Raw genomic sequence first — 26438 nt, 5'->3', positions numbered from 1 at the left:
AAATAGTGAGGGATTACCGCAGACCTCCGTCCGTATCTCCAGGTTGCTAATAATAAACATTCCATCGCGCTGGGGACAGCACAAGCGGGTTAGTCGACAACTCAAAACACGCTTATAATTTCGACGTGGATGTGTATTAGTAAATCTAGCGAAGATCTCATTCTGTTTTGATCTTTTTCTTGCGTTTTTTCTTCCTCTTCTCCGGAGTCACTTCCTCAATTTCCCCTTTACGCTTCTTCGACGATTCAGTCTGAGGGAGCACAGAATTATGTTCCCGAATGAAGCACGAAACAAAAAAACCGTTTGTGCCATCTTCGCCCGGGCAACAACGAACTAGGCTGTCCGCGTCACCTGAAAATGCGTCTCACTTTAATTTACATGTGTCGGGCGGAACGAGTATTTACCTGTGCCCTTCATCTCTTCTGGCTGGCCTCGGCGGTTCCATGTGGGCAGGACGTCGTTCCGAGGTGCAAGCTTGAGATGACTGCGCTTTGCTTCGTCCGACTGAAGGGCATGGCTAATGACATGCTCGTTTTCTGTCGCGTGAATGCTACAGGTAGAATAAACGATTTTCTGTACATATGGAACTAAAGACGAAATAAGAAGTCATTCTAATTTCTATATCCACTATTTTCCGAACTACTCACATTTCATAGCATGTTTGATCATCATGAGCTGGAAAGCGGCTAGTTTGTTCAACCGGTCTTCTTCCACCATTTCTGTCTCTATGGAAGCGTCAGCTGAGCTGAGCTACAATATACAAGAGACTCGCCATCTTCAAGCAAATAGTCTAGACGATTTACGATACCTGAACCACTGCAGGAAGGATCAAGCAAGCTAGTAGAAGTTAGTGGAAATCGAGGGTGTTCGAAGTAGGACACACATATGGGTTGCCAGTGAATACTTTGGATGGGAAGGGTCGACCGTGAGAAAATCAACGTTGATGGCTTCTACGTTGCGGCAAGCAGCCTTGGCGAGCATCATTTTCAACGTCGAGAAGCGCCTCGTGTCCTTCTCGAAAGCATATAACTACCACACCGTCAAAAAGGTTTAAATTGGAAGCGGGGTATACAGATTACCTTTCCCTTGTTACCCATCAGTGCGCTCAGATGTGAGGTTTTGTTTCCGGGAGCAGCTGTCGCGTCTATCACCACAGCATTTGGATCGTTACAAGGAGGCGATAGCACAAACGCGGAGAAACACGACGCCTTATCTTGTAAAATAATCTTGCCAGTTTTGTAGGAAGGATCGTCGCGAAACTGTAAAGCAGGGTTGAATGCCAGCAGATCTGGTATGTGTTCATCAATTCCAAACCCTTTGCTGAGATAAGCGGACGACATCAGTACTCAAGAACATTCCAGGACACATGGCTGACCTCGACGCAAAGGGACCTTGCAGTTGAAAACCACGTTTGGTATAAAATGATATGGCCTCCTCTGTCGACCATATCGAAGTATTGACACGAACGTAACGAGGGATTTTGGCTGTGAAGATGGTTCACCAAGTGCACTTTGCTATTGGATGTGCTCTAACCTGCCCTGTCGTCACTGGTCTGAGTCAACTCCAGATCAGATTTGACACCTCGTTTTATTTTGATTCGCTGAAGTTCGCTCTTTAGCCTAGTCTTGTGCCTTAAAATGGCTTGTTTGATGGGCCCGTCCCCAGCCTGAATACCATTTGCGAGCAGAGTGTCATGCACTAGTACAAGGGCTAGATTCAAAGAACTGATTTTCTTCCTCTCCTCGGTGAGGAGCTTGGATGCCTGGATGACATCGGAGAGGACAGATTTGTCTGAACGCTGGGTAAATGATCACATTCAATAACGTGATGTGCCGCAACTTACATTTGAGTGTTTCGATGACAAGCGCAGCTGTTCTCGATCTGTTGTTCTCGGGTAAAGTGGCCAGAATGCCTTTGATGGAACCTTCTTTTGCATCGAGACGATTAAGTACTTCAGAAGCCTCAAAGTAGAAGTTCATTGCAGGGCACTATGTACAAGTATGAAGGGCATCAGTGCTGGACTAAGAACCTATAGGGAACGGATAAGCATGAGGATACTATAGGTGGGACTTTGGAAAAAATCAGGTTGAAATATTCGTCATTTCTGGGCGAGCCCAGTAAGACAATGTAGATAATGATTGAACATCATTCTGGAGATGAAGAACAAGAACTGTAGCTCACCTATCCTAGTGAATGCACCGAGCCTCAAGCAAAGCACTGAACGCGACCAGGACTTTGAGAACCAGCTTTTTTTTCAAGGGTTGATAATAGATAATTCAAACTCCGAAGCGCGTCTCTCCAAAACGCGTGTCACGACGTTAAAATTAACTGTGTCTTCAGTCGGATTTCCTTCCTCGAAAGAAAAAGTTGGTTAACTAAGCTGTCCTTTCTACAATTGACTGCTGACAGTTATGCAGTGCCTGTAGATACCGAGCTTTATGATCTTTTAGGTGTTCCGCCGTCCGCCAGCGAAGGTACGTCCTAGACACCTTGCTCCGATACGCTTGGCCTGAACAGTTTGCACAAGATGATATCAAGAAGGCCTATCGGAAAAAGGTGCGAGTCCACACTTGATCCATTAACAGGCTCTTACTCCTTCACAGGCTAAGGAACATCATCCCGTAAGTTATTCAGTGATTGTTCTCCAAAATCAGCTGACCATTACGTTTGACAGGACAAGGTTTGTTTTCATGCAATTACGCTGGCCGTTGCCCACAATTTTCTATGCCACAGAATCCCAATGACCCTCAAGCTGCTCAGAAATTCCAGGAAATGGCTGCCGCGTCCGTTTCATCTCTTGTTTCCTCGAACTCATCTGACAGTCACGCCTACCTTCTAGCTACGAGATCCTTGGTGATCCAGAGAGCAGAGCACTATATGACGAAAGTGGGATGGCTGGTCTAGGCCCAGGTTCAGGGGGACCAGGTGGCATGGCTGATGCTGCAGATCTCTTTGCTCAATTTTTCGGTGGTGGCGCAACTTTCTTCGACTTTGGTGGAGGAGGGCCTGGAGGGGGCCCCCACCGACACAAGGGCCAAGATACAGAGGTTCCCTATGATGTTACGCTGGAAGATTTATACAATGGAAAGTCTGTGAAGATGAATATGGCAAGAGAGATCATTTGCAGCACGTGTCAAGGGTATGTGGTGTCAGCTCGTTCTAGATCACCGGTTAATCAAGGTCCCAATAATGTAGTTCCGGAGCCCGGGGTAGCGCCAAACCCAAGGAGTGCGTCAACTGCGAAGGAAAAGGCTGGACTTTTATCCAAACACAGGTGCGAAGCTTTACTGCTTTTCGAACATCCTATCAGATATTTCTTTTGAGATTGCCGCTTCGCGGTATGGCACAGCACGGACGAAATGTACCGAGTGCAGCGGTCAAGGCAGTAAACTAAAAGAGAAAGATCGGTTCGTTCTACTATACATGCGCATTTATGGCCACTCATGATAGGTAGGTGTAAAAAATGTAAGGGTGAAAAGACAGTAGAGGAAAAGACCCGCCAAGAAATTTTCATCGAGAAAGGCATGCCAGATGGACACCGGATCGTCCTCGCAGGCGCAGGCGATCAACAGGTAGGTAATACGAATTCTTGAATGGATGTCGATTAATGTATAACAGCCCGGTATCCCTGCTGGTGATGTGATTTTTAAACTCAAAACTACTCACCACGAGTCTTTTGAGCGCTCAGGCAGCAATTTGTTAACAAATGTCAAAATCACGCTATCCGAAGCACTTCTAGGTTTTTCTCGCATCTTGATAAAGCACCTCGACGGAAGGGGCATTCGGGTTTCCAGTCCACCAGGCAGGATTATCCGTCCCGGGGATTCGATAAAGCTTCGTGGAGAAGGCATGCCCACACACAAACACCCAGATCAGAAAGGCGACCTGTTCATAGTTCTTGACATACAAATGCCCGATGCCCAATGGCTACAATCTGTGAACAAGCCGGTATGTATATTTCCAACTATGAAAAGCATTCGCTAATTGCTTGATCTCGGAGGCTTTGGAGAGACTTTTGCCGCCAAAGAAAGATGACATGGACCCAATGCCTGAAATTGTCGATGAAGTCCCATATGAAGAGGGGGACATTGTGGACGTGCGTGCCCGGTCTTTCCCGGCTGGTTCGGACTTCTTTGATCAAGGGTTTGCATCGCAGTTCGGAGAAGGAGACGAAGACGACTGGGAGGACGAAGACGGTGACGACTATGGCGAAGACAACATGGGAGGCGAGCCAGAGTGCAGACCTCAATAATTATCCCTCTGACAAGAACATGCATATTCCATTCCGCATTCTTAATCATTCCCTCGCTCTGCATTTACATGTCATTTCCCACGCTGTATACATTTCATCTCACTGCTCTTGATCAGGTCTCAGGACGCATTGCCGACATTGCCGTTGGTATTAAATGCTTTCGTGGTCTTCGATTGAAGCACCCACTTGATACCACCCATGACATGACCCAAGAAGAGGTCGTCCTGAGAAGGTTTTGATTACTTTCAATCCAAGACAAGTATACCACACTTACGCTCCATATTTCGATACAATGACCGAGCCCAGTGAACCAGCTGCGACCAGCAATGCCATGGCTTTCAACGCCGGCACCTCTTTCCTGATACCAAGCTACGAGGAATCGAGGCAAGTTGATACTGCTCGGGTTAAATACTCACCAATTGGGTGGGGAGATCCGTGGCGCAAAGTTTTTTCTTTCGCCTGAGGATCTTGAAAATCATTTATTATGCTCAGCACACGAATCTGCTCGGTTCATCAACATTACCTTGGTAGCTTGACTCGTCGGCTGTCAGGAGGACCTTGGCCCCGATGGCACGAGGGTCCGACTCAAAGTTGTACCTTGGAGAAGTCAGTGTACTTTAAAAGGGGCTTATAAACAAGCACACATCTCGTCCAGCAAGCGCCATTTATCTGGTAGCATGACGGTACTAGGGTGCGTCTTGTCCAGGACATCTACAGCCTGAAATGACAGTATTCGTGAGCAATTTGGCTGTAAAGCCTCTTACGACCTACTGATTCCTGAATCTCAGGGTGGTATTCGAAATAGGCACCTATGCAAATGTAAAGCATCAGGACATCGATCCTTCATATCACAACGTACCAATCTGTCTCCCGAAGAAAGGAGAATCGCGCAGGGCGCTTGCGGCGCAGTGAATAGCAAGGAAGTTGCCACCAAGATTGAAATAATTCTGTAGAGCGACCTTCCCGGTATCATCAAGAACTGATGTAGAGCCATTAGTTTCCATCACACTGGTCGTTCAATATGGGCTGTACCAATGCCGGAGTTGTTCAAGAACAAGATGGCATCATACTGAGATAAGTTTTCATCTGTGAACTTTGACTTGTCCTCCGTGAAGTCGAACTTTACGTCGAGGGCGGATTCCTTGGCTTTAAGAGCCTCGATAGAAGCCTCGATGCTGTCGTGTCTGAATCCAGCCGTAGCGGAGTAGGCGAGTATGCGAGGAGGCATTGTGAGGGTGTTCAAGTTTAGTTAGCTAGGGCGTGGAAACATACACATTATGGTTTTATGCCCTTGGGATTAAAGTGTCCCAGAGAAGGTAATACTTATTTTGCTGCAGCGATGAGCATGGTGACACATTTATTTCTTCTGCAAGAATATAAGTACAACGTGAGAGATGAGTCTCCCTCGGGCCGCATGACAAGGCGTAACGCGAGTAGTGTTGTGGCAGAACTATTTTGAAGCAGTTCTGCCAGCGTGGCACTAGCAGGTGGCAGATTCAAGGTGGTGGCACTCCAAAGTGTGTCATCGATATGAGGCTGAGCAGAAACTCCGCTCCTTAACGTGTAACGGGCCGGCGCCGCTTGTCAACATCCCATTGCCAACGCACACATGGCATCAATGCTGAAAAATCTTCTGTCTTCGAATCGAATCTATACCCCTTGTTATATCTCTAGTGCTCTGACTGTCTGATGGCACGGAGTATCCTGTGATTTTCAAAGACAGGGATGACATGCCTCTAGTTGTTCAGAAATCTGCTATGATGTGCTGGTGACTGGGCCGTTGCAGGGTATGACGGTACGGTTTCAAAATCCCCTCACAGGCAGCTCGAGAAAACGTATGTTTAGCCCTTATTTCACCATATGCAATCGACAATGATATATGATATATGATACTTGATGATCAATTGGTTGCAATTAGTTTGCATCGCACCTCAGGCCTCAGGTCAGTTTCTATTCCTGTGCGCCATCATTTTCCTTTGAGGCTGTGCACTGCGCCGCTGTTGGGCTATGTCAGTTGTGTCGTTCGCCTGTATCAAAAATTGGTAGTTTGCTGATGCAGTGTTGTGCCCCGCCACTTCAACACTACTTGCATGGTGAGTCTAACATCGGTACTCTATCGAGATTTTTAATCAGCGTTCTTGAAGTGTATTCTGGCGTAAGCATTCCTTCTCCCTTCCTCCCTCCCAATTTATTCAAGTTAATTTTTGCGACTCGCAACATACGATATAGTCCAAGTGCCTGATACATCTCCATTAGATGTCTGCGTACTCAGCCTCAGGCCTGTACACTTGCACATGACTCGGATGCATCACAGGTCTTTGCCCTGTTTGACTCGGATGCATTACTATAACACTAAGCGAGTCATCCAGTCAGCCGTCGTGAAGTATCCGGTAGCATTTTGACAGATTATCTGATGATGCGTAACGTCGGCGACTGAGGATACTACTACTCTGAACGCCGCGTCATTACCATAGTGCCCGTCCTGATCGGCCTCACCCCTGTCTTATAACAACCTGCTTCTCTCGAGATGCTGATCCAAATCCTCAGAATTCGAACCAACTAATCCTCCTATCAGTGTTATCCATGAATACTGTTCATCCCCCCGTGCTAGTTGTAAGTGACGACCTATGACACATGTTTACATCTCAGCTGAATTCCTTGTTAGGTTGGCGCTGGGCCAGCGGGTCTGGTAGCAGCGTTGACGCTCCTCCAAAACGGTATCTCAGTTCGCATTATCGATAAAGACCCCCACCCTCGCATCGGACAGCGTGGTGCTGGAATATGGGTTTGTGCCACATCCACTTGTCATATCTCCCCATGGTCTCATTGAATGCATTCTCTATGTATATTGTAGCCGCGCTCCCTCGAACTCTACAACTTCCTGGGCATTTCAGAAGTCAATAGTCTGGGAACACCAGCCCCTGTCATGCGTGGATACAAGTCCGGGACGTTGGAAGTTCTGAAAGACTCAGTGATGGTCCCTCATATCGAACCTACTCCAGCAATACCATTCGTGCGCAACACCGTCGCCTGATCAAACCTTCATGCTGATTCAATTTTTAGTATGTTCCCAAATTGATGGGTCAACAGCTCCTAGATGTCATTCTGCGGCGCCATCTAGAAAAATTCTCTTGTTCTGTCGAGATGGGCACCGAACTTCGCTCGTTCGAGCAGTCCGATGAGGGCGTCACTGCTGTTCTAGCAAAGAATGACACATCAGAGACTTTTGATACCAAGTGGATCATCGGCGCTGATGGTGCTAAAGGTGAGATGCAGCTAAATCTATTGAGATGCACGAGACTGAAAGTGGCTTTACAGGCATTGTGCGCAAGCAACTTGGCCTCACATTTTTGGGCGAGACTAGAGACGATACTCGGATTGTGACCGGAGATATCCGCATGACGGGCGTTGGCCTCGATAGACTGGTGCGTTTTGGTTTCTACATATTTCATGGAAAGCTATCCCAATGCAATCTTGAAGCATTGGCACCGATTTGGAAACTTTCATGAACGAGGGTATGTTCAATTGAGACTTGGAGACATGTATATTGACGGATATGCAGCCTTTCATTGCGTCCAACAGACGAAGTTGGCGATGACGGCTGGCAATTTTTCCTCTTTGGCCATGAACTAGATTTGGCGAAGATTGCCGAGAGCGAAAAGCTCGTTTTCGAGACTATTGCGTTGTTAATACCAACGGAGATTTCATTCAACAAGGTGGTTTGGATGAGCGACTTCCGGTGCGTTTGTGTTCCTGGCTGTGTTGATCCATGTTCATCGGTTTGTTCCAGAGCTAATATCCGGATGGTGAATAAGTTTAGCGAGGGTCGAGTGTTCGTTGCAGGCGGTATGTGGTTCTGTTCCAAATGCGTATGGCTGTACTCACACATGTCGTCGTAGATGCTGCTCAGTATGCTATATTTGAATACTTCTTCGTAAACTGCCACTAACACACATCCAAGCGTCCACAGCCCAACGGGTGGTCAGGTATGGTTGATTCGATTATTGCTAATACTTGCTCACTCGTCTATGAACAGGGACTCAATTCAGGCGTACAAGATGCAGTGAGTCGGGTAGATGCAGCATGTGTGTTACAACTGACCGCGCCCTGCACCAGTTCAATCTAGGATGGAAGCTTGCGCTCGTCCAGAAAGGACTCGCCGACAAATCTCTTCTCGAGACATACAGCGCCGAGCGTCTGCCTGTGATCTCTGAGATGCTCGGCGTGACCACGTCGATTCTGGACAAGGCAATAGCGTCTGGCGATGCGTCGAGCGGACGAACCCCCATCCTGTTCATGCTCGGCATCAACTGCCGATTCAGCACCATCGTACTCGATGAATTTGTGACCTCAGGAAAGCCTATTAACGCTTACGGAGTGCTTGACGAGGGGCATCTGGAGGCTGGGGACAGGGCGCCTGATGCACCCAATATGCTGCAGGTGGGGCGCGCAGAGCCTGGCGCGACGACGCTTTTTAGTTTGTACAGACCTTGGTACCACACAATCCTCGTATTTGCGCCGAGTCTCGCTGATGCCACCCCGGTCTTGGGTGCACTGGAGACATACGACAAAAGCGTCGTACGATCGGCAGTCGTTCTGCCATCATCGGCATCAGTAACGTCTGTCGCATCTCCTGCTGATCTCGTTCTCGTTGATCAGGAGGGCCATGCTTATTCGGCTTACCTCATGGAAGCTGGTCAGACGAAGGTGTTTGTGATACGGCCGGACGGAGTGATTGGGGCGATAGTTCATGGTACGGAAGGGGTGAAAAAGTATTTTTCAAAAATATTTGTGGACGCTTAGTGGCCCGGATATTCGTTCTTTACTCACGACTTTTAGAAGTACAGCTTATTCCTGTATACCTGAATCATGCAATGTAGTGTATCATATCCGCAACTGAAAATGAGAAAATGAAAGTGATGTGACGGAGAACCACATAGTAACTCCGGAGAATTTGAGCAAAGGATGTTTGAGTACATCGGATGAAAGGCTACACACAAAAATGAGCTGAACTAATCATGACGACTTGGCATGAGAGGCAAAGTCGGGGACTGGCGGCTCGCCGCCGCTACGATGTGTACTATTATTTCAAATGAACGTAGTAGTTTGACAAGTTGCAGTAGGAAAAGTGTGGTTTTGAGGGATGCACGAAATGTGAGGATGCACGAGCGAGCGGTAACCAATAGTATTATTAGCGAACAAAAGACAAGATATGAAAAGTAAAAACAGAAACATAAATGAGGACTACATATCTACACATCACTCAGATTCGTCATCATCTGCATCCTCAAGCCACTTTAAGAACGGCTCGCTGGCCTTCCTCACTTTCTTGCTCGTCTCCTTATCAACGTACTTCTTGCTGACATGAGTACCCCACTGAGTCACCACGTCTTCTTCCAAGACATCGATCTGGTACAACGCCATAAGGACTTTTGGTACGGAAGGGATGAGCTCGGGGTGGGTGAGCCCAACGAGGCGCTCAATTCCACCCAAGAGAGCTTTCTGGTGCTTCTCGGAGGTGGCCATCTGCACATTAAGTTAGCAACATCCGCAGATCAGTAGGAGGAGAACAAGCCTTTGCGAGCAGGGCCTTGTATGTATTAATCTCTTTCACAACGTCCTCGGTGAACAGCGCTTGAACAAGAACTAGGACAGTCTTGTGTTTCTTCTCGACGCCAAACTCTTGAGCCTTCTGGTAGATCTGCACTGCACTAATGCCTGCTTCGCCCTTGTTCTCTTCGACCCAACGACCAAACTGAGCATAGGGGCTGTTGACATCGTCATCACTGCCCTCATCATCTCCCAAGCCGCCAGCAGGCGTAAGTGATAGTCCGCCAACCTGACTCTCCAACGCCTTAACGCGAGCCTTGACAGCCTCGGGAGAGGTATCAGCCGACCAATCTTGAGCTGCAAGCTTGGTTTCTGTGGTAAGCTCAGCGGCATCGGCTTTGATCTTCTTGGTAAGCTCATCATCGCTATCGCCACCAGAGCCACTATGTTCGTCACCAGGAACAGATGGAGCTGACGCGTGCACTCCGCCGCCGTTTCCATTTGTCTCACCCTTGGCCCCCTTCTTGCTCTTCTTGGGGTTCTTAGGCGGGTTCTTCAAAATGAAGGTGACGAGCTTGTGCTTCATGTCGACGTCCGTCCTCTCACCGCAAGCTTTGCAATCCCTGACGATATCCTCGTTGCGACCGCTCTTGAGGATGATAAGATCTGTCTCAGGATTCTTGCATGAACGACAAAGAACAAATTTATCGATGAAGACGTCAAGCAATTCCCGAAGGCGAGAGGCGTCATGAGCGCCGTTGACGATGTAGCGTTCATTCTTGTCATCAGAGGAGGTCTGTGCACCGAGCTCACAGCCAAAGAATTTGGTAGGATAGGTGGGAGGGCGAGATAGGGCACGAGCGACATCTGCCATGTTGGGAACGACGGTTTTGATACCATTGCCTTTGCCTTCAATTTTTGTGAGAAGGAGCGGCATGCGGTAGCGGTAAAACTTGTCATCGACATCGCGACGAATATTCACAATTCCTGCGGAAGCCATGCTGGGCAGATATATTTAACGCTAGAGTATGGCCTAGTCAATGGACAGCATGTCGCAGAAGATAGAAACGACATACAGTACTTATGGACTTTCTCCGAAACAAACACGTATTTGCCGATAAATTGAGTGGAGGTCGAAGCATGAAATAAAGTCTTCTGTTTTCTCCTCGAGTAGGACAGAAGATAGAAAAATTTTGCGTTTGAGAAGCAATCGTGGGCTAGGGGAAGACCGCGAAATTTCTAGGTTATGGGCTTTGGGTTTAAGTAGACAAAGACTGTAAGAAGACTTTGTGGTTGGTGGTTATGGGCAGTCCTTAGGCAGTCCGGTAAAAGGAAGCAAATTTATGGGTGCCTGTTTGTTCCGCTTCCGGCAGTTGCCGGATGACTAAGTACAGCCGCAGCCACACCCGGCCGCTTCCTGAACAGAGCAGGATTCCTGGGAACTTCTGAACAGGCCAGAAACGGTTCTGCTTCAGCCATTCAGACTGCAGCATAGCGACACCTCGATGTAAGTAACGCGTCCCTCCTCCTGGGTATTAAGTCTCTGAGTCACTGACCCCCCGAAATATTTGTAGCGGCCAAATCTAAACGTGCTCGATACCACGAAAGCCTCGAGCTACCAGCACCATATAAATTCCTCAATGAAGGTGCATCTCGTTTCCTCGGGCTCACTCATTAGCTCTGCATACATTGGCTGCAGATATGGTTATCGTGAGCGCCGGCCACGGCGGCAATGTCGATTGCACCCGTGGTCATAGATGATTCAGTTCTTTCGTAGATGATGTTCACTCGACCATGCTTCGCTCCATGTCGCTGGCGCGGTTAACTCAGTCTCGTTCTCACCGGATGGTACTCGCATCGCGTCTGGTTCGAAGGATAACACCGTGCGACTGTGGAATACAACGACGGGACAGCCAGTTATATATCTCACACTCACGTGCATGCACATTGTACAAGCATTACGAGGCGTCAAGCGTGGAATCCTTATAGGTCACGCCACACAAACGTTTTCGCATGATGCAACTTGACTCCTGGCAGCAACCTAGTGGATCAAAAGATCATGGTTTAGAAACGTGCGATCACCATGTGGTAGTCGACGAAACCTGACCGATTGGAAAGAAAGAGAGTAAACTTGCTATCATCCTGTTAATTTTTGTTTTAACTTTTGTAATTTTATTTCGTCGTCTTGCACTGAAGGACAAATGGCCATTAATTGTTGCTGTTCAGTATACTTCCGGCTTCAAGAAAGCTAAAGTCGGCAAATATATATTGCTCTCCCCTCAGCATGATCAAGGCATAATATTAATAGAATTTTAAGTGAGAAGCTGTGCATCCAGAATCGGAAATGACAAACATCCGCTCGTCAAGCCACTCGCCTCGCTCTATTCCTTTCCTCGCTGCGGCTCACGACGACCAACTACCGTTCAACATCATTCCTCACGACTATGAAATATATAGAATTCCCCGAGTTATCACGCCTTTCCCAAGCGCTCACTCATGAGGGCCCAGAATGCTCCGTACACACTCGTATCGAAGCATATAGCTGCAAGAACATCAAACGCGACAAGAAACTCTTCAAGTCCCTTGAACATGCCTACAACGACGAGCTCTCCCATTCACCGCCACTTCCTTCATGGCTTGATCGCGAGCCTGAACTTACCCCGTTTGGCCCTATGGACAAGCAGGCATCTCGCAAGACACTCTACCTTCTCATAGCCACCCTTAACATCGCATTCCCCGACTATGAGTTCTCAGATGTCAGACCCGCACACTTTAACAAAGAGAAAAACGGCGCGAGCGTGCTAAATTCCCTCAGCACAACCCTTCTCTCTCCTCACCGTGCTGGTATGAGCGCACCACGCACATACTCAGCTTATCCTCCCACGTCGTCCACTTTTTTCCCTTCTTCTGTCCCAACTACCTCATCATCACCTCTGCACCACATGGTGTCCAGCCCCCATGCACCTCCCCAGATAGTTTCTGGCACACACCCAACCTTGTATCGTATATTGGATGATGTCATTGGTCTCGCAGATTGCCAAGTCTTCTCATACTCCCCAGATATCGACTCTGATCCCCACGCCAACGACTCTGACGATGAGGATGATGTCGCGTCTGTTGCAGATGAGGATTCGTCCGACGACCCAGACGATGAACCCCCTTTCGAGTTTGATGACTATGACGTAGACGAGTTCTTCCCGGATCCTACCAGCTCAAGACCAGCTTCCGTGACCCTGCAAAACCGCATACCTTTCCGGTATAACAGCGGCAGCACGAGTAGTGGCGAATCGCCTGAGCGCAACAACATCGCGCATGTGCGGTTAAAGCGGCGTTGTGGTGCACTCTTGTGGTCCTCGCACTGGTTCTTCCTCAACCCTAAGCTAAAGCGAATAGTCTTCATCTCCGTCTGGGCGCACACGAAGAACGCGCATATGAGATGGGATGACGAAGAGTGGTTCGAGATGGGAATGGACAATGACAGCTACATTGGCGTGGGCTCTGTACCAAAGAATGAACGGTTCTTTGGATGGGAAGGTAGTATCGGTGCAGGAGCCCGAGCGATGGGTCTCAGTGCGTCTGCTTGATTGGTGAGGCGCGATCCTGGCAGGATTCCTGACGAGTGCTCATCTCTCAGCTAGCATCTCCATGCTTGCTCTCTTGACCCTTGGGACAAATTTCTAGTTTCTTTTGCGACCTTCTTGTGATTCGAGTTTTGGCCGTCAACCGGCCTCCGAGCCTCGGCAGTAGTCTTGGATGCCCTGTACGATACTGTTGTTTACGTTAGTTTCTGCATGCACGGCTCGGAGGAGTCAGTGGATTCGCATACTATGTCTCTTACTATATGGTTTGATGCTGCCGCAGTGCTGGCGAGTGCGTAGTTTTTGTATCAGTATTTATGACCTGGATTCTTGAGGTCTTCCTTGTGGGTGATGCTAACGATGTATTCCAAGATGTTGTGGTGGCGTTACAGTTGTATAAGTCAGGGTTAAATGACACGTCACGTTGTGCCCCACCAGCCAGCAGCTCGTACTTCAGTACTCAGTGCTTAGCACTCATGATAAAGTACTATTAGCCTGGAAAGCAGTTGGGCTGATCAGTCAACGGTAGAACACAATGAGATCGCACATCGCAGGGCTGATTATTTTGGCATGTCATCTTCAATCTTCCAGATATCATTGATCTGTTGAACCCTGCCCTACAATGTCCCATCGCTCGCGTAGAGTAGCCCTACCACTGCACGCGTACTACATTCAGATCGCGCCCATCAAAGTGTGATTTAGAAACAACCCGGATCATCATAGTTGTAAGGCCTGGAATCTGGATACGATGGTAAGAACGTGGTAGATGATGGAAAAGTTTAAGATGATTAGAAAATCGATTGTGATTTTGTGAAGTGATCACTAAATTTCGGTAAAATTGATCGAAATACGCTTAATCTGGTAGTCCTTGACTCGTTGAGGAGCGTTCCATTCGGAGGGTCAAGTAACCCCCCGCTGCCAGTATACAGTAACTGACGCGCATGATCATAACTTCATGTTCTAATTCCACACTTATCATACGACTCATCTGTTGATATCCCGGGTCATATGGATTCTGTCCCTACACTAATCCGGCTTGACTATTTTCTCGTTTCCGCAGTGACTGACATTACCGGCCCGTTCCCCAGCTGACCGTGTCACCAACCGTGCTCTCGGAGCTCCGCCAGATGGTGATGGTGATGATGCCGCGAGCTCGATCCCATATAACTACTAGAGCAGCGATTATCAACCCAATCGATTGGTTTTTGCAACATGCCAGCTGCGGTACCCCCTTCCGGAATTTACGTGCCTGCTGTCTTGTTCTTCAAAGAGAACGAGGACTTTGATGTCCCTGCTATAAAGTCTCATGTCTTGCGGCTCGCTCAGGTGCAAACAAACCTTATGATTCCCTGATGTCAGTCAATAACATTTTGATCTGCTCAGGGAGGTGTTACAGGTATCGTCGTGCAGGGAAGCAATGGGGAGGCTCAACATTTGTCACATGACGAGCGTAAAGAGGCGATCAGCCTTACTCGAAAGACGTTGGATGAAAACGGCTTCCAGAACGTTGTTATCATTGCAGGCTGTGGTGCCCAATCTGCACGAGAGACGAAGAAGCTCTGCGCAGACGCAAAGGATGCTGGTGCTGCCTTTGTACTCGTGTTGACACCTTCCGTCTGGCCTGGAGATATGACGAAAGAGAACATCATCCGTTATCACCGTGAAGTAAGCCTTCCATCAAATCGGCTGGACTGAGTCCCTGACTTCCTCGAACTTGTAGGTTGCAGATTATTCACCTTTGCCGTACATGGTGTACAACTTCCCAACTGTCACTGCTGGTATCGACCTGGACTCCGATATCATCCTCACACTCTCAGAGCACCCCAATATTGTGGGCACTAAGTTATCTTGCGGAAACGTTGGAAAGCTCCACCGAATTACTGCTGTCAAGCCGCCTTCCGAATTTTGCACTCTTGCTGGTGTATCAGAGGTCCTCTTACAAGGACTCCTCTCCGGAAGTGCTGGCGCAATTGCTGCGCTGCCGAACCTCGTGCCTAAGCTACACATGAAGATGTACGCACTTTACCAGGCAGGAAAGATCGAGGAGGCTATGAAAATTCAAGCTCAGCTAGGTCAGGGAGATTGGGCAACACGCAAGGCTGGAGGAGTTGGTGCTATGAAGGCCTTGATATCGAAGCATTTCGGATATGGAGAAATTCACGTTCGACGGCCGCTTATGGCTGTTGCACAACTTAGCGGTGCGCATGTCGATAAACTGGAGGAACTGATTGCCAGTGAGAAAACGTTGTAAGATATAACATATTTTTGTATTACGATTATCGCATGCCAGCTGGCGCAGTCCAAGTTTGCCTACTATCCATCATGAAAACACAATGATGTGAATTTAATGACATTCATCCCTCAAGCTTCAAGAATCTATATCAGGCGTTCCTCGGCACTTGCCTTTATCTTTTGTCGTCTCCAACTGTGCTCAAGCCTCCCTTTGCCATGTTCTTTATCGATCACCTGGGTGCATAGCACCCACATTGTGGGGTATATCTTAAATTACCCAAGCAGGCCACCGAAATAGAGCCCACGGGGGGCAGACCTCTCCTTTTCGGATCCGACGATCGACTCTGGTAGCGACGCCTGCGCGCTTTGTTGGGACTCGATCAGCCCTTTTCGAACACCCGCCACGAAGGGATGATTCTCGAACCTATAGCATACAAAATAAAGTGTTCTTTACTTGTGAACCTAGCCTCCAGTGAGACATAGACAAATTATGTGATACCATGGTGTCAGATAAACAAACTCTGCTCTTGCTCGGCTCCATGGGGAAAAAGCAAGGTCCGCAGCCTGTCTGCAACTGGTTCCTGTTATCCTTACCAATTTCCTGACTCGATGCGGCATAGCGCCAGCTCTGATTGTTCTGATCGGCCCAGTCTCCATGTTATAACTACCTGCTTCACTTACAAATCGTTGGAATTCGAACTCATTACTTCTACTGCTGTCAGTGTGACTGCTATATCATAATGAATTTTGTTCATCCTCCCGTGCTAATCGTAAGTGACCTGCCTATGACACATACTTGCACCTCAGCTGAATTCCATGTTAGGTAGGTGCTGGACCAGTGGGTCTGGTAGCAGCGTTGACGCTCCTTCAAAATGGTATCTCAGTTCGCATCATCGATAAAGACCCCCATCCTCGCATCGGACAGCGTGGTACTGGAATATGGGTTTGTCGTACATCCACTTGTCACATTGCCGGTCTCACTGAAGGCATGCTCTATGTAGCCACGTTCCCGCGAACTCTACAACTTCCTGGGCGTTTCAGAAGTCATCAGTCTGGCAAAACCAGCCCCTCCCATCCGTTTTTACAAGCCTGGGACGTTGGAAACTCTGAAAGACTTAGTGCTGGTCCCGCATGTCGAACCTACTCCAGCAATACCATTCGTGTGCAACACGGTCGCCTGATCAAACCTTCATGCTGACTCGGTTTTTTTAGAACGGCCACAGATCGATGGGTCAACAACTCCTAGATGTCATTCTGCGACGCCACCTAGAGAAATTCTCTTGTTCCGTCGAGATGGGCACAGAACTCCGCTCGTTCGAGCAGTCCGATGAGGGCGTCACCGCTGTTCTGGCAAAGAATGGCATATCAGAGACTTTTGATGCCAAGTGGATCATCGGCGCTGATGGCGCTAAAGGTGAGACGCAGCTAAATCTGTTAGGATGCACGAGACTGAAAGTGGCTTTACAGGCATCGTGCGCAAGCAACTTGGTCTCACATTTTTGGGCGAGACTAGAGACGATGGCCAAATGGTGACTGGAGATATCCGCTTGATGGGCGTTGGCCTCGATAGACTGGTACGTCCGTTTTCTACATATTTCATGGAAAGCTCTTTTGATGTAGTCTTGAAGCATTGGCACCAATTTGGAAACATGAATGAACGAGGGTATGTTTGTTCAGTTGAGGCTTGGAGACATGTGTATTGACGATATGCAGCCTTTCATTGCGTCCAACAGACGAAGTTGGCGATGACGGCTGGCAATTTTTCCTCTTTGGTCGCGAACTAGATTTGACTAAGATAGCCGAGAGCGAAAAGCTCGTTTTTGAGACCATCGTGTCGTTGATACCAACAGAGATTTCAGTCAACAAGTTGGTTTGGATGAGCTACTTCCGGTGCGTTTTGTGTTTCTGTCTGTTGATGCGCGTTCATCGGTTCGTTCCAGGCCCAATATCCGGATGGTGAATAAGTTTAGCGAGGGTCGAGTGTTCGTTGCAGGCGGTATGTGGTTCTGTTCCAGATGTGCATGGCTATGCTCATGCATGTCATCATAGATGCTGCTCAGTATGCTATATTTGAATGCTTCTTCGTAAACTACCACTAACACATATCCAAGCGTCCATAGCCCAACGGGTGGTCAGGTATGGTTGATCCGATTGATGCTGATACTTGCTCATTTGTCTACGAACAGGGACTCAATTCAGGCGTACAAGATGCAGTGAGTCGGATGGATGTAGCATGTGCGATGCAACTGACCGCGCCCTACACCAGTTCAATCTAGGATGGAAGCTTGCGCTCGTCCAGAAAGGGTTCGCCGACAAATCTCTTCTCGAGACATACAGCGCCGAGCGTCTGCCTGTGATCTCCGAGATGCTCGGCGTGACCACCTCGATTCTCAACAAGACGATAGCATCCAAAGGCGCGCGGTTCGAACGAAGTCCCATTCTGTTCATGCTCGGCATCAACTGCCGATTCAGCACCATCGTACTCGATGAATTTGTGAATTCAGTCGAGGAGAAACCGATCAACGCATACGGAGTGCTTGACGAGGAGCATCTGGAGGCCGGGGACAGGGCGCCTGATGCACCCAATATGCTGCAGGTGGGGCGCGCAGAGCCTGGCGCGACGACGCTTTTTAGTTTGTACAGACCTTGGTACCACACAATCCTTGTATTTGCGCCAAGTCTCGCTGATGCTACCCCAATCTTGGGTGCACTGGAGACATACGACAAAAGTGTCGTACGATCGGCAGTCGTTCTGCCATCATCGGCATCAGTAACGTCTGTCGCATCTCCTGCTGATCTCGTTCTCGTTGATCAGGAGGGCCATGCTTATTCGGCTTACCTCATGGAAGCTGGTCAGACGAAGGTGTTTGTGATACGGCCAGACGGAGTGGTTGGGGCGATAGTTCATGGTACGGAAGGCGTAAAGAAGTATTTCTCAAGAATATTTGTAGACACTTAGTGGCCCGAATATTCATTCTTTACTTACGACTTTAGAACTACAGCTTATTCCTGTATACCTCATACAACGTAGTGTATCATATCCGTCACTGAAAATGAGAAAATGAAAGTGATGTGACGGAGAACCGCACAGTAATATGTACCAAAATTTTGTGCGAGTCATGTCGTTCTTCATACGTAGACAGTGCGAACATTAGTTAATTCTCGTCATGCATCAATTATCACCTGTAATAGAGATAGTAAATGGCTGTGAGACCGATCGATAATCATGTAAGATCTGGCACATGGTATAATTGAGGTCACTGCATGAGGTAGAGGAAGTTGTTGTACCGTGAAAGACTGATTGAAAGTTATGATACTGAAATTTGAGTAGAGCGCAGCAGAAATGAAGATGTGACATTCATATCGGGGTAACTACATGGATGCGTCCGGGTAAGTTACATGGTGATGTGGTGCCAAGATGGAGATCTGAGAAACTGCTCCACACGAGTAATAGCCATATTCATGCGGCTACCTAGAAGGATAATTTTTTCAGCCAAACTCGATCGCCGGGAAGTGCTGACTGCACTACGACAATTGTATGCGAGTGACACATTCTGCATTCTAAAAGATGTGGAGACAAGAGTTGGGCCCGTGTCAGTACAGAGGTGCCGGAAAGGTATAAATAACCCTCCACAGGGAAGACTGAGCAAGATGTGAGCTTTATATCGGAACTTTCCCTCAGGATGGCTGAAAAAGGCCGGGGTGGATTCGACGATAAGGGAATGATGTCTCATTACGACGGGTCGCCTTTTGGATTCATCAACCTATCGAGAAGCTCGGCGACTTTCTGGCGAGCTTCATTCTTTTCCTGCTGTACGTGCTTGAGTTCTGCATCCCGACGGTGGGCAATTTGAGCCTCGTCGGACAAGAGAAGCAGTAACTTTAACGAATGTGTTATGGACAACAGCGAATTAGCTGCACGGACCTGGATCATTTCGATGATGAGCAATCTGGAGTAAACAGGTTTTGTTTCCGTACCATAGACTCGGCACGAGATTCGGCCTGAAATGACTCTTGTGCGATTCGAAACTTGTCCTTGTCTCCGATCTGACAGAGGGTTGAAGTACAGCTCGAGAAGGTACGTATAGCGCTTACCGATGCCAGACTAACGATATCGACCATACCATCGACCAATACTTCTACCTCGGCGTCTAGTTTCTTGTTCCATTCTTCCTCGATGGTATCAAGGTATTCATCCGAGTTCTGATCGACAAGAGCTTGATTGAAAGTGGGACGCTGGAGCAACTTGGCTGTAGGCAATGCTGAGGGACGAGAGACATCAGTCTGGGGAGGTTCAGCCATCAGTTTATATTGTCCGAATGACTGGTTTGAATGGTGCGCCGGTAAAGGATCACAGTAGCCTCAAAAGGCAGGTTGTGGAACGAAAGCAAGTTGTGTGTTGATGCGATCAATAACGTTGTGCGCTGTTATGATCCTTGAAGAAGGAACAACCGTCTAAATCTTCCTTGTATTTGATCTGCCATGTTCTTTGATATTATACCAATTCGCATTTCTTAACTCGCCATTGACATTATGCGCTTAGCATCAGTGGTTCCTTTGATCCCTGCAGAACTGGTAGCAGCGCTCGACCATTCGTGTGGTATCCGAACGGACACCGATCTTCTCTTCTTTGGTTCCAGCTTGGACATCATCAAAAGATTACCACTCGGGACCGTAACGCTTTCAGACCTTCAAAAGTTTACCGAATTAGTAGCAGGACAAGCATCGGTCCCTGGATATCGGGGAGACGAGATTCTTGCTGGCACAGCACGGACATATGAGAAACATCCTCAAGTCAGCTGTGGTGTCAAGGAACTAGATGAACTTGTTGGTGGTTTTGGTGGCTCTCGAGTTTTTGAAATATCTGGAGCTAAAGGGTCAGGTAAAACGGTCAGATGAGTTCAAGTATGTTCTTGAGGGGCATTCCATTTACAACGAAGATGGCAGGCACTTGCGCTGCAAGTAGTGATCCAGCATCTTCTTTGTGATGCGGACTCTTGTGCTTTATGGATAGATACATCCGGTGACTTCTCTGCAGAGAAGACTGCTCAGCTAGTGCGACATTTTGATGTAGCAGTAAATTTTTCGTCAATTTCGTGATGAGAATCTAACGAAGTGCCAGGTATCTGATAAGGTGCTAGAGAGATTGCAGGTATCCTTGGGTTTCAACATCGAGGGAGTGCACGATGTCCTCGAAGCGCTGCGCATTTCGCTTTCTGTATGCCTCTATCTCTTTTTGCGCCTATTCGTTCCTGAATTATGCTATGTATCGCAGAGCTCTAGGACTGTTGGACCAACAGTCCAGTGGATAGTCCTCGATTCTATAACCCCACTTTTACTACCGTCCCTAAGTGCGGTATCTTCTCAAGGACATGCCATGATGACAACGTTTATGCGCCGATTACGCGAGCTTGCTCGGACTTTCGGGATCACTATCATGGTGAGGTTGTTACACGAATTTGCACCTGCTTCTTATTTTATCTAGGTGATCAACGGAACATCAGGAGCTGCACCATTCAATCAGAGTTCTGCATTTGCATCAACAATTAGAAAACCTGCTTTGGGCCCTTCGTTTACATTTATGACAGATTGTACCCTCTGGTTATCGAAGATGAAAGATATACCTGATCCCGAGGGCCCGTTTTCGGTGCACGTAGCAGAAGTATTCCGTTCGAGGGTAGCAGTGAGTTATTGAGTAGTTTTTTTCTTCGTGTGATATTAATTCGAATTACAGAGATCAAAGACTTGGTGCACCTTCCAAATTCGCGATGGCGTCTTATCCTCGACATCAGATTTGTAGCTATCGCCTCTCGCAGGTCATTTCTTGGCACAATACGCATGTCCGGTTTGATCCAGTGGCTCGCCGACAAACAGAATTCATTGAATTATAGAAGCAGATTACGTGTCATTGTGAAACAGTCATAGTGCACATTTTTCCGCATGAAGTCCGAAGTGATTCCAAAATACAAGGTAAGTGCATACAATGCATCCTTCCTAAATGCCCTCTATCATCGTCTCCCTCGAAGCATGAAGTTCATTGCCCCAAAACCTTGAGAAGCGAGACGGCTGATATATATCCCGCTTTTGACTCTGAACAGCATTTTTCGTGTTTGTCATGAATATGTCGTTCTGAGCTCCATCTTTAAAATCATAAAGGTCGTTATAAAAAGGAGGACCCATATAGTCCTCAAACATCTAATCAGACCCGGTTCAGATTTAATATCACGTGAAAAGTTTCTAGCGCTCACGTTGTTGCCTTCATCTTGCAGCCAGTACAATGGCTGCTTCGCCCCGTGCGTACAGTTGCTAGGGGTGGGGTGGGTAATTCCGTGTTCAGGATCTGCTCCGCAGCGTCTTGCAACTTGAGGCTTCATGAGAGCTGGTGCATCGTGCTTAGAACCCGCTACTGTGCACTGGAAGGCATTCATATACACTGGAAGGCACCGAGTCAGGATGACAAGACAGCAAAGGAAACCGCCTTACTCTGTTCAGAACCGCTATCAGGAGAGTGGATCCAGAACCATGCACACGTGCATTTTCCGCCGGGACAGGCAGGCATGTCAGCGGGAACCTATCGTTGTTGTTGTTAAACTGGGTTCAGAAGATCTTTGGCCACCGTACCTGGAATGTGGTGAATCTGTGCCAGACGCAAGTCTGGTTGACGCTAAAGACTGTAAAGTCCTCTGGTTTGATCTTGCTGACGTCCGATTCATAAACAATGGCAAGTGCACAACCTTTTACGTCGTCGATGCCTGTGGTATGGAACTGGACAGAAGTGGATCTGGGGCAAGGCCAGTCCCCCTGACGAACATCTCCGCTGTATCATTGACCTCATTATACATTTTGATAGAAGATGTAATCAATCAGATGACTAACCCTTCGGACGAATTCCACCATGTCGTCGCGCCCTTGTTGCACCCGAGTTCTGCAACGGCAGCTTTCCCGGCGGGCAGTTCAAAGACATCATTTGGGTGCGGAGGATACCGAAGGTGGTTGTGAAACCACCACTCGTTAAACGTCATGCGCGCCAGGGGGACAACAGGACGGTTGTCGTAAGAATACGCTGGGTCCTTATCTGTGACGTTGAAGCCCCACATGCTCGGATGCCAGAAGGCAATGTGGGCATAAACAGAAGGGACAACGACAACAACAACAATGAAGAACAGGCGAGTAACTGAGTAAATCATAATGGGTGAGCTGCTCGTGTTGGTTTCTCAACGGAGACACCAGGCATTATATAGTGCTCCATATACACAGCTCACGATGGTCCTACTAAAGAGAACCAACTTTAGAGATACACCATTGCATCAATGGCGAGCGCACTCACTCACGAAGATGGCACCTAGAAGGGCGTCCGCCCTGAGTTGCATACTTCCGGTGCGCGCTGGTCGACTATATCCGAAGACAGGACAGTGGAAGGTAATCAACAACATCCCCTTCTGGAAGATCTGCACCGCGAGGGGTAAGCCGTACATATGCTTCTGACATAAGATTCTCAATGCACGGACAAGTTAGGTATCAGTACCTCGCCTCCGAAGACGGACAGGAGTTGCCCAACTCCATTACATTGGCCGGCAGGTCGTTCAAGTCATAGATGTCTCCAAGTTTACGGTAACTTACAATTCGTTTCAGGCCTTGAGCCCATTTGGCATAAAGGCTCGTCATTATGGGGTAGAACACCTTTCGACGGCTTTAAGTTGACCGTAATCTGCCGCATGACCATAACAGTCTCTTAACATGCCTTGTAAGGTACCAAGTCGCCAAGCTTATATCCCAACAGATTCGTATATTGCCCAGGAATACTGACAAGGAACTGCGTAATTCACGTCAAACAAGGCTGTGGTTACAATGTCTGCTTTGAGCTTACCTTCAACAATGAACTAGCGAAGCATGACATTGGAAAGTGAACCTCAACAAGTTACTTGCCCATCCGAAATCCCTCGCGACACTGGCAAAATCATTCACATCAGCTCGGAGTATGTCTACACCCGCAATCATTCGGATATAACTACTTGTGGTTGCCCTGTGGCGCACACCCCTTCAGAAGGCGCCTCAAAGGACGAAGTTGGTCTGTCGATCTCTGACTTGACCGGGCCCATTTCGTATCAAAAGCCATCGGAGTCATCCGAAAAGTCGTTTCCGATGGCGGGAACGAAGCTGATGGATGATTTGCAAACATCAAAAGGCTCACGAACCCATCTCGTGGATAACGAAATCATGGAGCTATGAGCACGAAGCTCACCATAGTACATTAAAAGGGGCACGTCATTAATCCAAAGTTTGATGGTAGTTCGTATCAAAATGAGATGAAGTAAGCAAAACTGGACTTCACATATCTCCAAACCTGTGAAATGATGAGACCAGTTCGATGACTGTAATCAAGATCACTTGCCTATCTGGCATCAACACGGGCGCAAGCAAGCTCCACATGTACAGTAACATGCACACCCAACTGCTTACTATGCGCATCCACATCGCGGTCTCCGAGCGGCCGATGCGGACAACCTCCTCGGAGTCAGTAGAACCTTGTTCCGTGGACACCACATTCCTAGGTGAAAAAGATGGGCGGAAAGCTCTGTATACAATTGAATGACGACTTACCAATCAGTCAGGAGCATTGCAACATACATTGCACCGATAGCGAAGATAACATGGAACCAGGAATACTGTGCATGTAAGGTGATTGTTATGGAAGATGTTGCAATATACTCACATTGTATCTCGTGCCGGACCGTTCATCATCTTTGGCATCTCCATAGTTATCTTCTTCATCTTCTTCATCACCCTCTTCATCCAGAGCGGATGCAGGGATTGCTCTGATAAACTGTCACTACCCAAATACAGATCTATAGTACAATCACATACCCAGCCTCGACAGCAGCGAGCAGAGCCTGATATCTTGGTGACTCGGTTCTTCCCGGTTGAGTGCTGACTACATCCATTTCCGAAGGCTCACTAACGTCGACTGGGAGTTGAACTGCGCCACCTTTCTTTCCCCTGCCCACCAATGCACGGCTCTGTGTCGCTGCGCGAGTGGTAGAATAGGCAATAGCCAAGAAAGTGAAGACTGCACCAAGAACGACCGTGGTAGTCCGCGTCTTGTCAGTCCGGCTGAGCGGATTGCAAGATTGGTGTGCGTGATTGCTGACGGCGGAGACAATAAGATAGGTGCAGTATGCAGCAACCATTCCGGATTGAGCAAGGCCCGATCGAGGATTTGACTCCTGAATGGCAGGATGTATAGACATAATAGTGATAATGATGCAAAGGGCCAGGTTTAATGAGATGAAGAACCGGTTGAGAGTGCATCCGGAACTTGCAAAATAGGCGTATAGAATGCCGGTCAGGGTGATACACGCCACATACATCGCAGCAGTGGAGCCTATGAGGATCCATTGCCATAAAGTCGAATCTGAGTTCTCCCAGTTTTCCAGACACATTTCTGTCCATGAGTGGGCGAAGTCGACCAGTAGAACCAAACCGAGGAGTATAAATATGGTGGCACCTATAAGAGAAACATAGTTGCCCCAGAACATGAAAAATCCATTCGGTATGAAGAATGAAACCACAACGAGCAAAATCCACAATAGAACCTTTGGGCCCCACCAGCTACCTTAGATGAGCACATATTCAAAATATTCAACAAGACAGAGGTGCTTACCCATTCTGTATTGCGGCGCGTTTATCCCTAGACTCTTTGACGCCAATGAGAGACAAGCTTAGGATCGCATGAAACAGAGATAAGGCGAAACAGATACGATGGACCTGAGTTCACGCAGGTCAACATCAAGTCAACTGCGAGTTGCATTGAACGTACCGCCAGAACACCATAACACTTGCCCTCATCGCAGTCCATCTTTATGTAGTCATAACTCCAATGCTCAATCTTGCGAATTGCGAATGGAGTCTTCATGAGCCATGCTAGCAGGGAATTCAAAATGAAGATTATCTAGGCAAATATGGTCAGGGCTCTTTCAAATTCCCACTCATTTCGCTTACTGCAAAACCGACTCTCGTCGCTATCGAGGAATTGCAGTTACAAGACTTGCAAAACATGGACGCTAAGAGGTGTATCAGTTGCAGTTCTACATGTGCACAATCCGGGACGACTCACCAGCAGTTGAAGTAAAGCAAAATGCAAGACCTCCGAGGAATGATGCTGCGATGGTCCCAAGCGGGCCAGCGAGGGGGATAGAAAACAAGAGACCCATGATGTATCGATGGAGTCACTAAATGTTATATGTATGTTTCCTGTAAGATGCACCTGGCACCGCGCAGCGCTGGGCAGCAACCACAGGTCGACCACAGCTGCAACGCACTTACCCTATTTTGGTATTTCATTCCCACCTATCCACGAGATTCACGCGTGGAGTTACCGGAGCATGCAGTTCCGACGACCACGGTACCATCAACGTTAACGTTCCAACGTGCGATTCTGCTAGTATTTATTGTACGGACTCGATTGCCTCGAGAACGGAATCACAGTTGCCCGTGTTGTTCAAACCCCAAAATATCGATCATCGCGGTATGAACCCACATTTCGATATTTAATTTCACGGTACGTTCTGCATGGTGCAAGTTGCAACTATGATTGAAATGCACGTCTAGGGCCGATATGCAGTTCTTTTTCATGTGCAAATATTGGATGACTTTCTGTAGGCCAAATGATGGAGTGATGGGCATTGGGTGTCCTATTACCCTCTCGAGGTCTCGCCTTTGCAACTACTGATATGTGATAGCGGTTGGCCGGATGTGATAATAAACAGAATTGCAAAATAAAGGCTGAACAATAAGACATACAGGGAACAAGTGAGGCTCGCTGTCGA

At 47.9% G+C, this 26438-nt stretch overlaps 12 protein-coding genes across 12 annotated transcripts; 6 read left to right on the top strand and 6 right to left on the bottom strand.

Moving 5' to 3' along the window:
• Window positions 1-4: 4 nt before the first annotated feature.
• On the bottom strand, window positions 5-2255 carry F5891DRAFT_1039260 (S-adenosyl-L-methionine-dependent methyltransferase). The gene is made up of 9 exons (XM_041361938.1): window positions 1844-2255; window positions 1534-1791; window positions 1376-1484; window positions 1080-1320; window positions 884-1029; window positions 773-837; window positions 648-725; window positions 405-587; window positions 5-351 (listed from the first exon to the last, which is right to left on the bottom strand). Exons 1-9 carry the CDS (start codon window positions 1977-1979, stop codon window positions 158-160), a joined length of 1410 nt encoding a protein of 469 aa, XP_041224964.1. The 5' UTR covers window positions 1980-2255; the 3' UTR covers window positions 5-157.
• F5891DRAFT_1129013 (uncharacterized protein) lies at window positions 2157-4252 on the top strand (the record flags this gene model as incomplete). The annotated part of the gene is made up of 10 exons (XM_041364345.1): window positions 2157-2370; window positions 2427-2474; window positions 2528-2556; window positions 2734-2783; window positions 2840-3139; window positions 3196-3274; window positions 3325-3407; window positions 3455-3572; window positions 3619-3948; window positions 4001-4252. 10 exons carry the CDS (start codon window positions 2157-2159, stop codon window positions 4250-4252), a joined length of 1503 nt encoding a protein of 500 aa, XP_041224963.1.
• A 59-nt stretch (window positions 4253-4311) lies between these two features.
• F5891DRAFT_409380 (ThuA-like domain-containing protein) lies at window positions 4312-5738 on the bottom strand. Its single transcript, XM_041371726.1, has 8 exons — window positions 5285-5738; window positions 5112-5231; window positions 5024-5061; window positions 4897-4970; window positions 4776-4849; window positions 4669-4719; window positions 4527-4621; window positions 4312-4476 (listed from the first exon to the last, which is right to left on the bottom strand). The coding sequence occupies exons 1-8, from the start codon at window positions 5478-5480 to the stop codon at window positions 4372-4374; spliced, it is 753 nt and encodes a 250-aa protein (XP_041224962.1). The 5' UTR covers window positions 5481-5738; the 3' UTR covers window positions 4312-4371.
• A 1097-nt stretch (window positions 5739-6835) lies between these two features.
• On the top strand, window positions 6836-9055 carry F5891DRAFT_1189835 (FAD binding domain-containing protein; the record flags this gene model as incomplete). The annotated part of the gene is made up of 12 exons (XM_041367224.1): window positions 6836-6865; window positions 6918-7037; window positions 7107-7265; window positions 7316-7517; window positions 7571-7677; window positions 7733-7767; window positions 7815-7991; window positions 8043-8098; window positions 8152-8161; window positions 8214-8238; window positions 8289-8315; window positions 8369-9055. The coding sequence occupies 12 exons, from the start codon at window positions 6836-6838 to the stop codon at window positions 9053-9055; spliced, it is 1635 nt and encodes a 544-aa protein (XP_041224961.1).
• A 222-nt stretch (window positions 9056-9277) lies between these two features.
• Window positions 9278-11118, bottom strand: F5891DRAFT_1039220 (domain found in IF2B/IF5-domain-containing protein). Its single transcript, XM_041361937.1, has 3 exons — window positions 10879-11118; window positions 9828-10823; window positions 9278-9778 (listed from the first exon to the last, which is right to left on the bottom strand). Exons 2-3 carry the CDS (start codon window positions 10800-10802, stop codon window positions 9512-9514), a joined length of 1242 nt encoding a protein of 413 aa, XP_041224960.1. The 5' UTR covers window positions 10803-10823; window positions 10879-11118; the 3' UTR covers window positions 9278-9511.
• Window positions 11119-12150: 1032 nt separating this feature from the next.
• F5891DRAFT_409210 (Maf1 regulator-domain-containing protein) lies at window positions 12151-13542 on the top strand. Its single transcript, XM_041371725.1, has one exon. The coding sequence runs from the start codon at window positions 12247-12249 to the stop codon at window positions 13384-13386; it is 1140 nt and encodes a 379-aa protein (XP_041224959.1). The 5' UTR covers window positions 12151-12246; the 3' UTR covers window positions 13387-13542.
• A 707-nt stretch (window positions 13543-14249) lies between these two features.
• On the top strand, window positions 14250-15725 carry F5891DRAFT_1039211 (uncharacterized protein). The gene is made up of 3 exons (XM_041361936.1): window positions 14250-14706; window positions 14764-15045; window positions 15101-15725. Exons 1-3 carry the CDS (start codon window positions 14593-14595, stop codon window positions 15629-15631), a joined length of 927 nt encoding a protein of 308 aa, XP_041224958.1. The 5' UTR covers window positions 14250-14592; the 3' UTR covers window positions 15632-15725.
• A 406-nt stretch (window positions 15726-16131) lies between these two features.
• F5891DRAFT_409038 (FAD binding domain-containing protein) lies at window positions 16132-18577 on the top strand. The gene is made up of 12 exons (XM_041371724.1): window positions 16132-16382; window positions 16436-16555; window positions 16614-16772; window positions 16825-17026; window positions 17080-17186; window positions 17241-17275; window positions 17326-17502; window positions 17553-17608; window positions 17662-17671; window positions 17724-17748; window positions 17799-17825; window positions 17879-18577. The coding sequence occupies exons 1-12, from the start codon at window positions 16353-16355 to the stop codon at window positions 18569-18571; spliced, it is 1641 nt and encodes a 546-aa protein (XP_041224957.1). The 5' UTR covers window positions 16132-16352; the 3' UTR covers window positions 18572-18577.
• A 291-nt stretch (window positions 18578-18868) lies between these two features.
• F5891DRAFT_1039191 (surfeit locus protein 5 subunit 22 of mediator complex-domain-containing protein) lies at window positions 18869-20028 on the bottom strand. The gene is made up of 3 exons (XM_041361935.1): window positions 19708-20028; window positions 19591-19659; window positions 18869-19537 (listed from the first exon to the last, which is right to left on the bottom strand). The coding sequence occupies exons 1-3, from the start codon at window positions 19912-19914 to the stop codon at window positions 19346-19348; spliced, it is 468 nt and encodes a 155-aa protein (XP_041224956.1). The 5' UTR covers window positions 19915-20028; the 3' UTR covers window positions 18869-19345.
• F5891DRAFT_1039187 (P-loop containing nucleoside triphosphate hydrolase protein) lies at window positions 20025-21529 on the top strand. The gene is made up of 6 exons (XM_041361934.1): window positions 20025-20502; window positions 20560-20688; window positions 20735-20830; window positions 20888-21052; window positions 21098-21295; window positions 21347-21529. The coding sequence occupies exons 1-6, from the start codon at window positions 20146-20148 to the stop codon at window positions 21410-21412; spliced, it is 1011 nt and encodes a 336-aa protein (XP_041224955.1). The 5' UTR covers window positions 20025-20145; the 3' UTR covers window positions 21413-21529.
• Window positions 21530-23135, bottom strand: F5891DRAFT_1147047 (uncharacterized protein). Its single transcript, XM_041365042.1, has 6 exons — window positions 22940-23135; window positions 22489-22884; window positions 22234-22429; window positions 22096-22183; window positions 21861-22045; window positions 21530-21807 (listed from the first exon to the last, which is right to left on the bottom strand). The coding sequence occupies exons 2-6, from the start codon at window positions 22797-22799 to the stop codon at window positions 21607-21609; spliced, it is 981 nt and encodes a 326-aa protein (XP_041224954.1). The 5' UTR covers window positions 22800-22884; window positions 22940-23135; the 3' UTR covers window positions 21530-21606.
• Window positions 23136-23890: 755 nt separating this feature from the next.
• F5891DRAFT_408900 (serine incorporator/TMS membrane protein) lies at window positions 23891-25957 on the bottom strand. The gene is made up of 9 exons (XM_041371723.1): window positions 25727-25957; window positions 25612-25673; window positions 25430-25561; window positions 25274-25377; window positions 24478-25221; window positions 24326-24428; window positions 24214-24278; window positions 24005-24160; window positions 23891-23956 (listed from the first exon to the last, which is right to left on the bottom strand). The coding sequence occupies exons 1-9, from the start codon at window positions 25821-25823 to the stop codon at window positions 23941-23943; spliced, it is 1479 nt and encodes a 492-aa protein (XP_041224953.1). The 5' UTR covers window positions 25824-25957; the 3' UTR covers window positions 23891-23940.
• Window positions 25958-26438: the final 481 nt, after the last annotated feature.

The sequence above is a fragment of the Suillus fuscotomentosus genome, assembly GCF_016647785.1.
Source record: "Suillus fuscotomentosus strain FC203 chromosome Unknown F5891scaffold_33, whole genome shotgun sequence".
Taxonomy (NCBI): Eukaryota; Fungi; Basidiomycota; class Agaricomycetes; order Boletales; family Suillaceae; genus Suillus; species Suillus fuscotomentosus.
This window is presented reverse-complemented; position numbering and strand designations above follow the sequence as displayed.

What these genes read in the sequence shown, in the direction of transcription:
- F5891DRAFT_1039260 (XM_041361938.1), bottom strand. Translation starts at nt 1,979, where the DNA reads ATGAACTTCTACTTTGAGGCTTCTGAAGTACTTAATCGTCTCGATGCA. An exon ending in AGACTATTTGCTTGAAGATG is followed by an intron (nt 726 to 772) that starts GCGAGTCTCTTG and finishes ACGCTTCCATAG; the next exon opens with AGACAGAAATGGTGGAAGAA. An exon ending in GATCAAACATGCTATGAAAT is followed by an intron (nt 588 to 647) that starts GTGAGTAGTTCG and finishes TTTCGTCTTTAG; the next exon opens with TTCCATATGTACAGAAAATC.
- F5891DRAFT_409380 (XM_041371726.1), bottom strand. Translation starts at nt 5,480, where the DNA reads ATGCCTCCTCGCATACTCGCCTACTCCGCTACGGCTGGATTCAGACAC. An exon ending in TTTCTTCGGGAGACAGATTG is followed by an intron (nt 5,062 to 5,111) that starts GTACGTTGTGAT and finishes ACATTTGCATAG; the next exon opens with GTGCCTATTTCGAATACCAC. An exon ending in CGGATCTCCCCACCCAATTG is followed by an intron (nt 4,622 to 4,668) that starts GTGAGTATTTAA and finishes GATTCCTCGTAG; the next exon opens with CTTGGTATCAGGAAAGAGGT.
- F5891DRAFT_1039220 (XM_041361937.1), bottom strand. Translation starts at nt 10,802, where the DNA reads ATGGCTTCCGCAGGAATTGTGAATATTCGTCGCGATGTCGATGACAAG. An exon ending in ACAAGGCCCTGCTCGCAAAG is followed by an intron (nt 9,779 to 9,827) that starts GCTTGTTCTCCT and finishes CTTAATGTGCAG; the next exon opens with ATGGCCACCTCCGAGAAGCA.
- F5891DRAFT_409210 (XM_041371725.1), top strand. Translation starts at nt 12,247, where the DNA reads ATGAAATATATAGAATTCCCCGAGTTATCACGCCTTTCCCAAGCGCTC.
- F5891DRAFT_1039211 (XM_041361936.1), top strand. Translation starts at nt 14,593, where the DNA reads ATGCCAGCTGCGGTACCCCCTTCCGGAATTTACGTGCCTGCTGTCTTG. An exon ending in ATGTCTTGCGGCTCGCTCAG is followed by an intron (nt 14,707 to 14,763) that starts GTGCAAACAAAC and finishes TGATCTGCTCAG; the next exon opens with GGAGGTGTTACAGGTATCGT. An exon ending in TCATCCGTTATCACCGTGAA is followed by an intron (nt 15,046 to 15,100) that starts GTAAGCCTTCCA and finishes TCGAACTTGTAG; the next exon opens with GTTGCAGATTATTCACCTTT.
- F5891DRAFT_409038 (XM_041371724.1), top strand. Translation starts at nt 16,353, where the DNA reads ATGAATTTTGTTCATCCTCCCGTGCTAATC. An exon ending in GGAAACATGAATGAACGAGG is followed by an intron (nt 17,276 to 17,325) that starts GTATGTTTGTTC and finishes GACGATATGCAG; the next exon opens with CCTTTCATTGCGTCCAACAG. An exon ending in GTTTGGATGAGCTACTTCCG is followed by an intron (nt 17,503 to 17,552) that starts GTGCGTTTTGTG and finishes GGTTCGTTCCAG; the next exon opens with GCCCAATATCCGGATGGTGA.
- F5891DRAFT_1039191 (XM_041361935.1), bottom strand. Translation starts at nt 19,914, where the DNA reads ATGGCTGAACCTCCCCAGACTGATGTCTCTCGTCCCTCAGCATTGCCT. An exon ending in ATATCGTTAGTCTGGCATCG is followed by an intron (nt 19,660 to 19,707) that starts GTAAGCGCTATA and finishes ACCCTCTGTCAG; the next exon opens with ATCGGAGACAAGGACAAGTT. An exon ending in AATCTCGTGCCGAGTCTATG is followed by an intron (nt 19,538 to 19,590) that starts GTACGGAAACAA and finishes GAAATGATCCAG; the next exon opens with GTCCGTGCAGCTAATTCGCT.
- F5891DRAFT_1039187 (XM_041361934.1), top strand. Translation starts at nt 20,146, where the DNA reads ATGCGCTTAGCATCAGTGGTTCCTTTGATCCCTGCAGAACTGGTAGCA. An exon ending in CTAAAGGGTCAGGTAAAACG is followed by an intron (nt 20,503 to 20,559) that starts GTCAGATGAGTT and finishes CGAAGATGGCAG; the next exon opens with GCACTTGCGCTGCAAGTAGT. An exon ending in TGCGACATTTTGATGTAGCA is followed by an intron (nt 20,689 to 20,734) that starts GTAAATTTTTCG and finishes ACGAAGTGCCAG; the next exon opens with GTATCTGATAAGGTGCTAGA.
- F5891DRAFT_1147047 (XM_041365042.1), bottom strand. Translation starts at nt 22,799, where the DNA reads ATGATTTACTCAGTTACTCGCCTGTTCTTCATTGTTGTTGTTGTCGTT. An exon ending in ACAGATTCACCACATTCCAG is followed by an intron (nt 22,184 to 22,233) that starts GTACGGTGGCCA and finishes CAACAACGATAG; the next exon opens with GTTCCCGCTGACATGCCTGC. An exon ending in TGATAGCGGTTCTGAACAGA is followed by an intron (nt 22,046 to 22,095) that starts GTAAGGCGGTTT and finishes GGTGCCTTCCAG; the next exon opens with TGTATATGAATGCCTTCCAG.
- F5891DRAFT_408900 (XM_041371723.1), bottom strand. Translation starts at nt 25,823, where the DNA reads ATGGGTCTCTTGTTTTCTATCCCCCTCGCTGGCCCGCTTGGGACCATC. An exon ending in TTGCTTTACTTCAACTGCTG is followed by an intron (nt 25,674 to 25,726) that starts GTGAGTCGTCCC and finishes TACACCTCTTAG; the next exon opens with CGTCCATGTTTTGCAAGTCT. An exon ending in CGACGAGAGTCGGTTTTGCA is followed by an intron (nt 25,562 to 25,611) that starts GTAAGCGAAATG and finishes ATATTTGCCTAG; the next exon opens with ATAATCTTCATTTTGAATTC.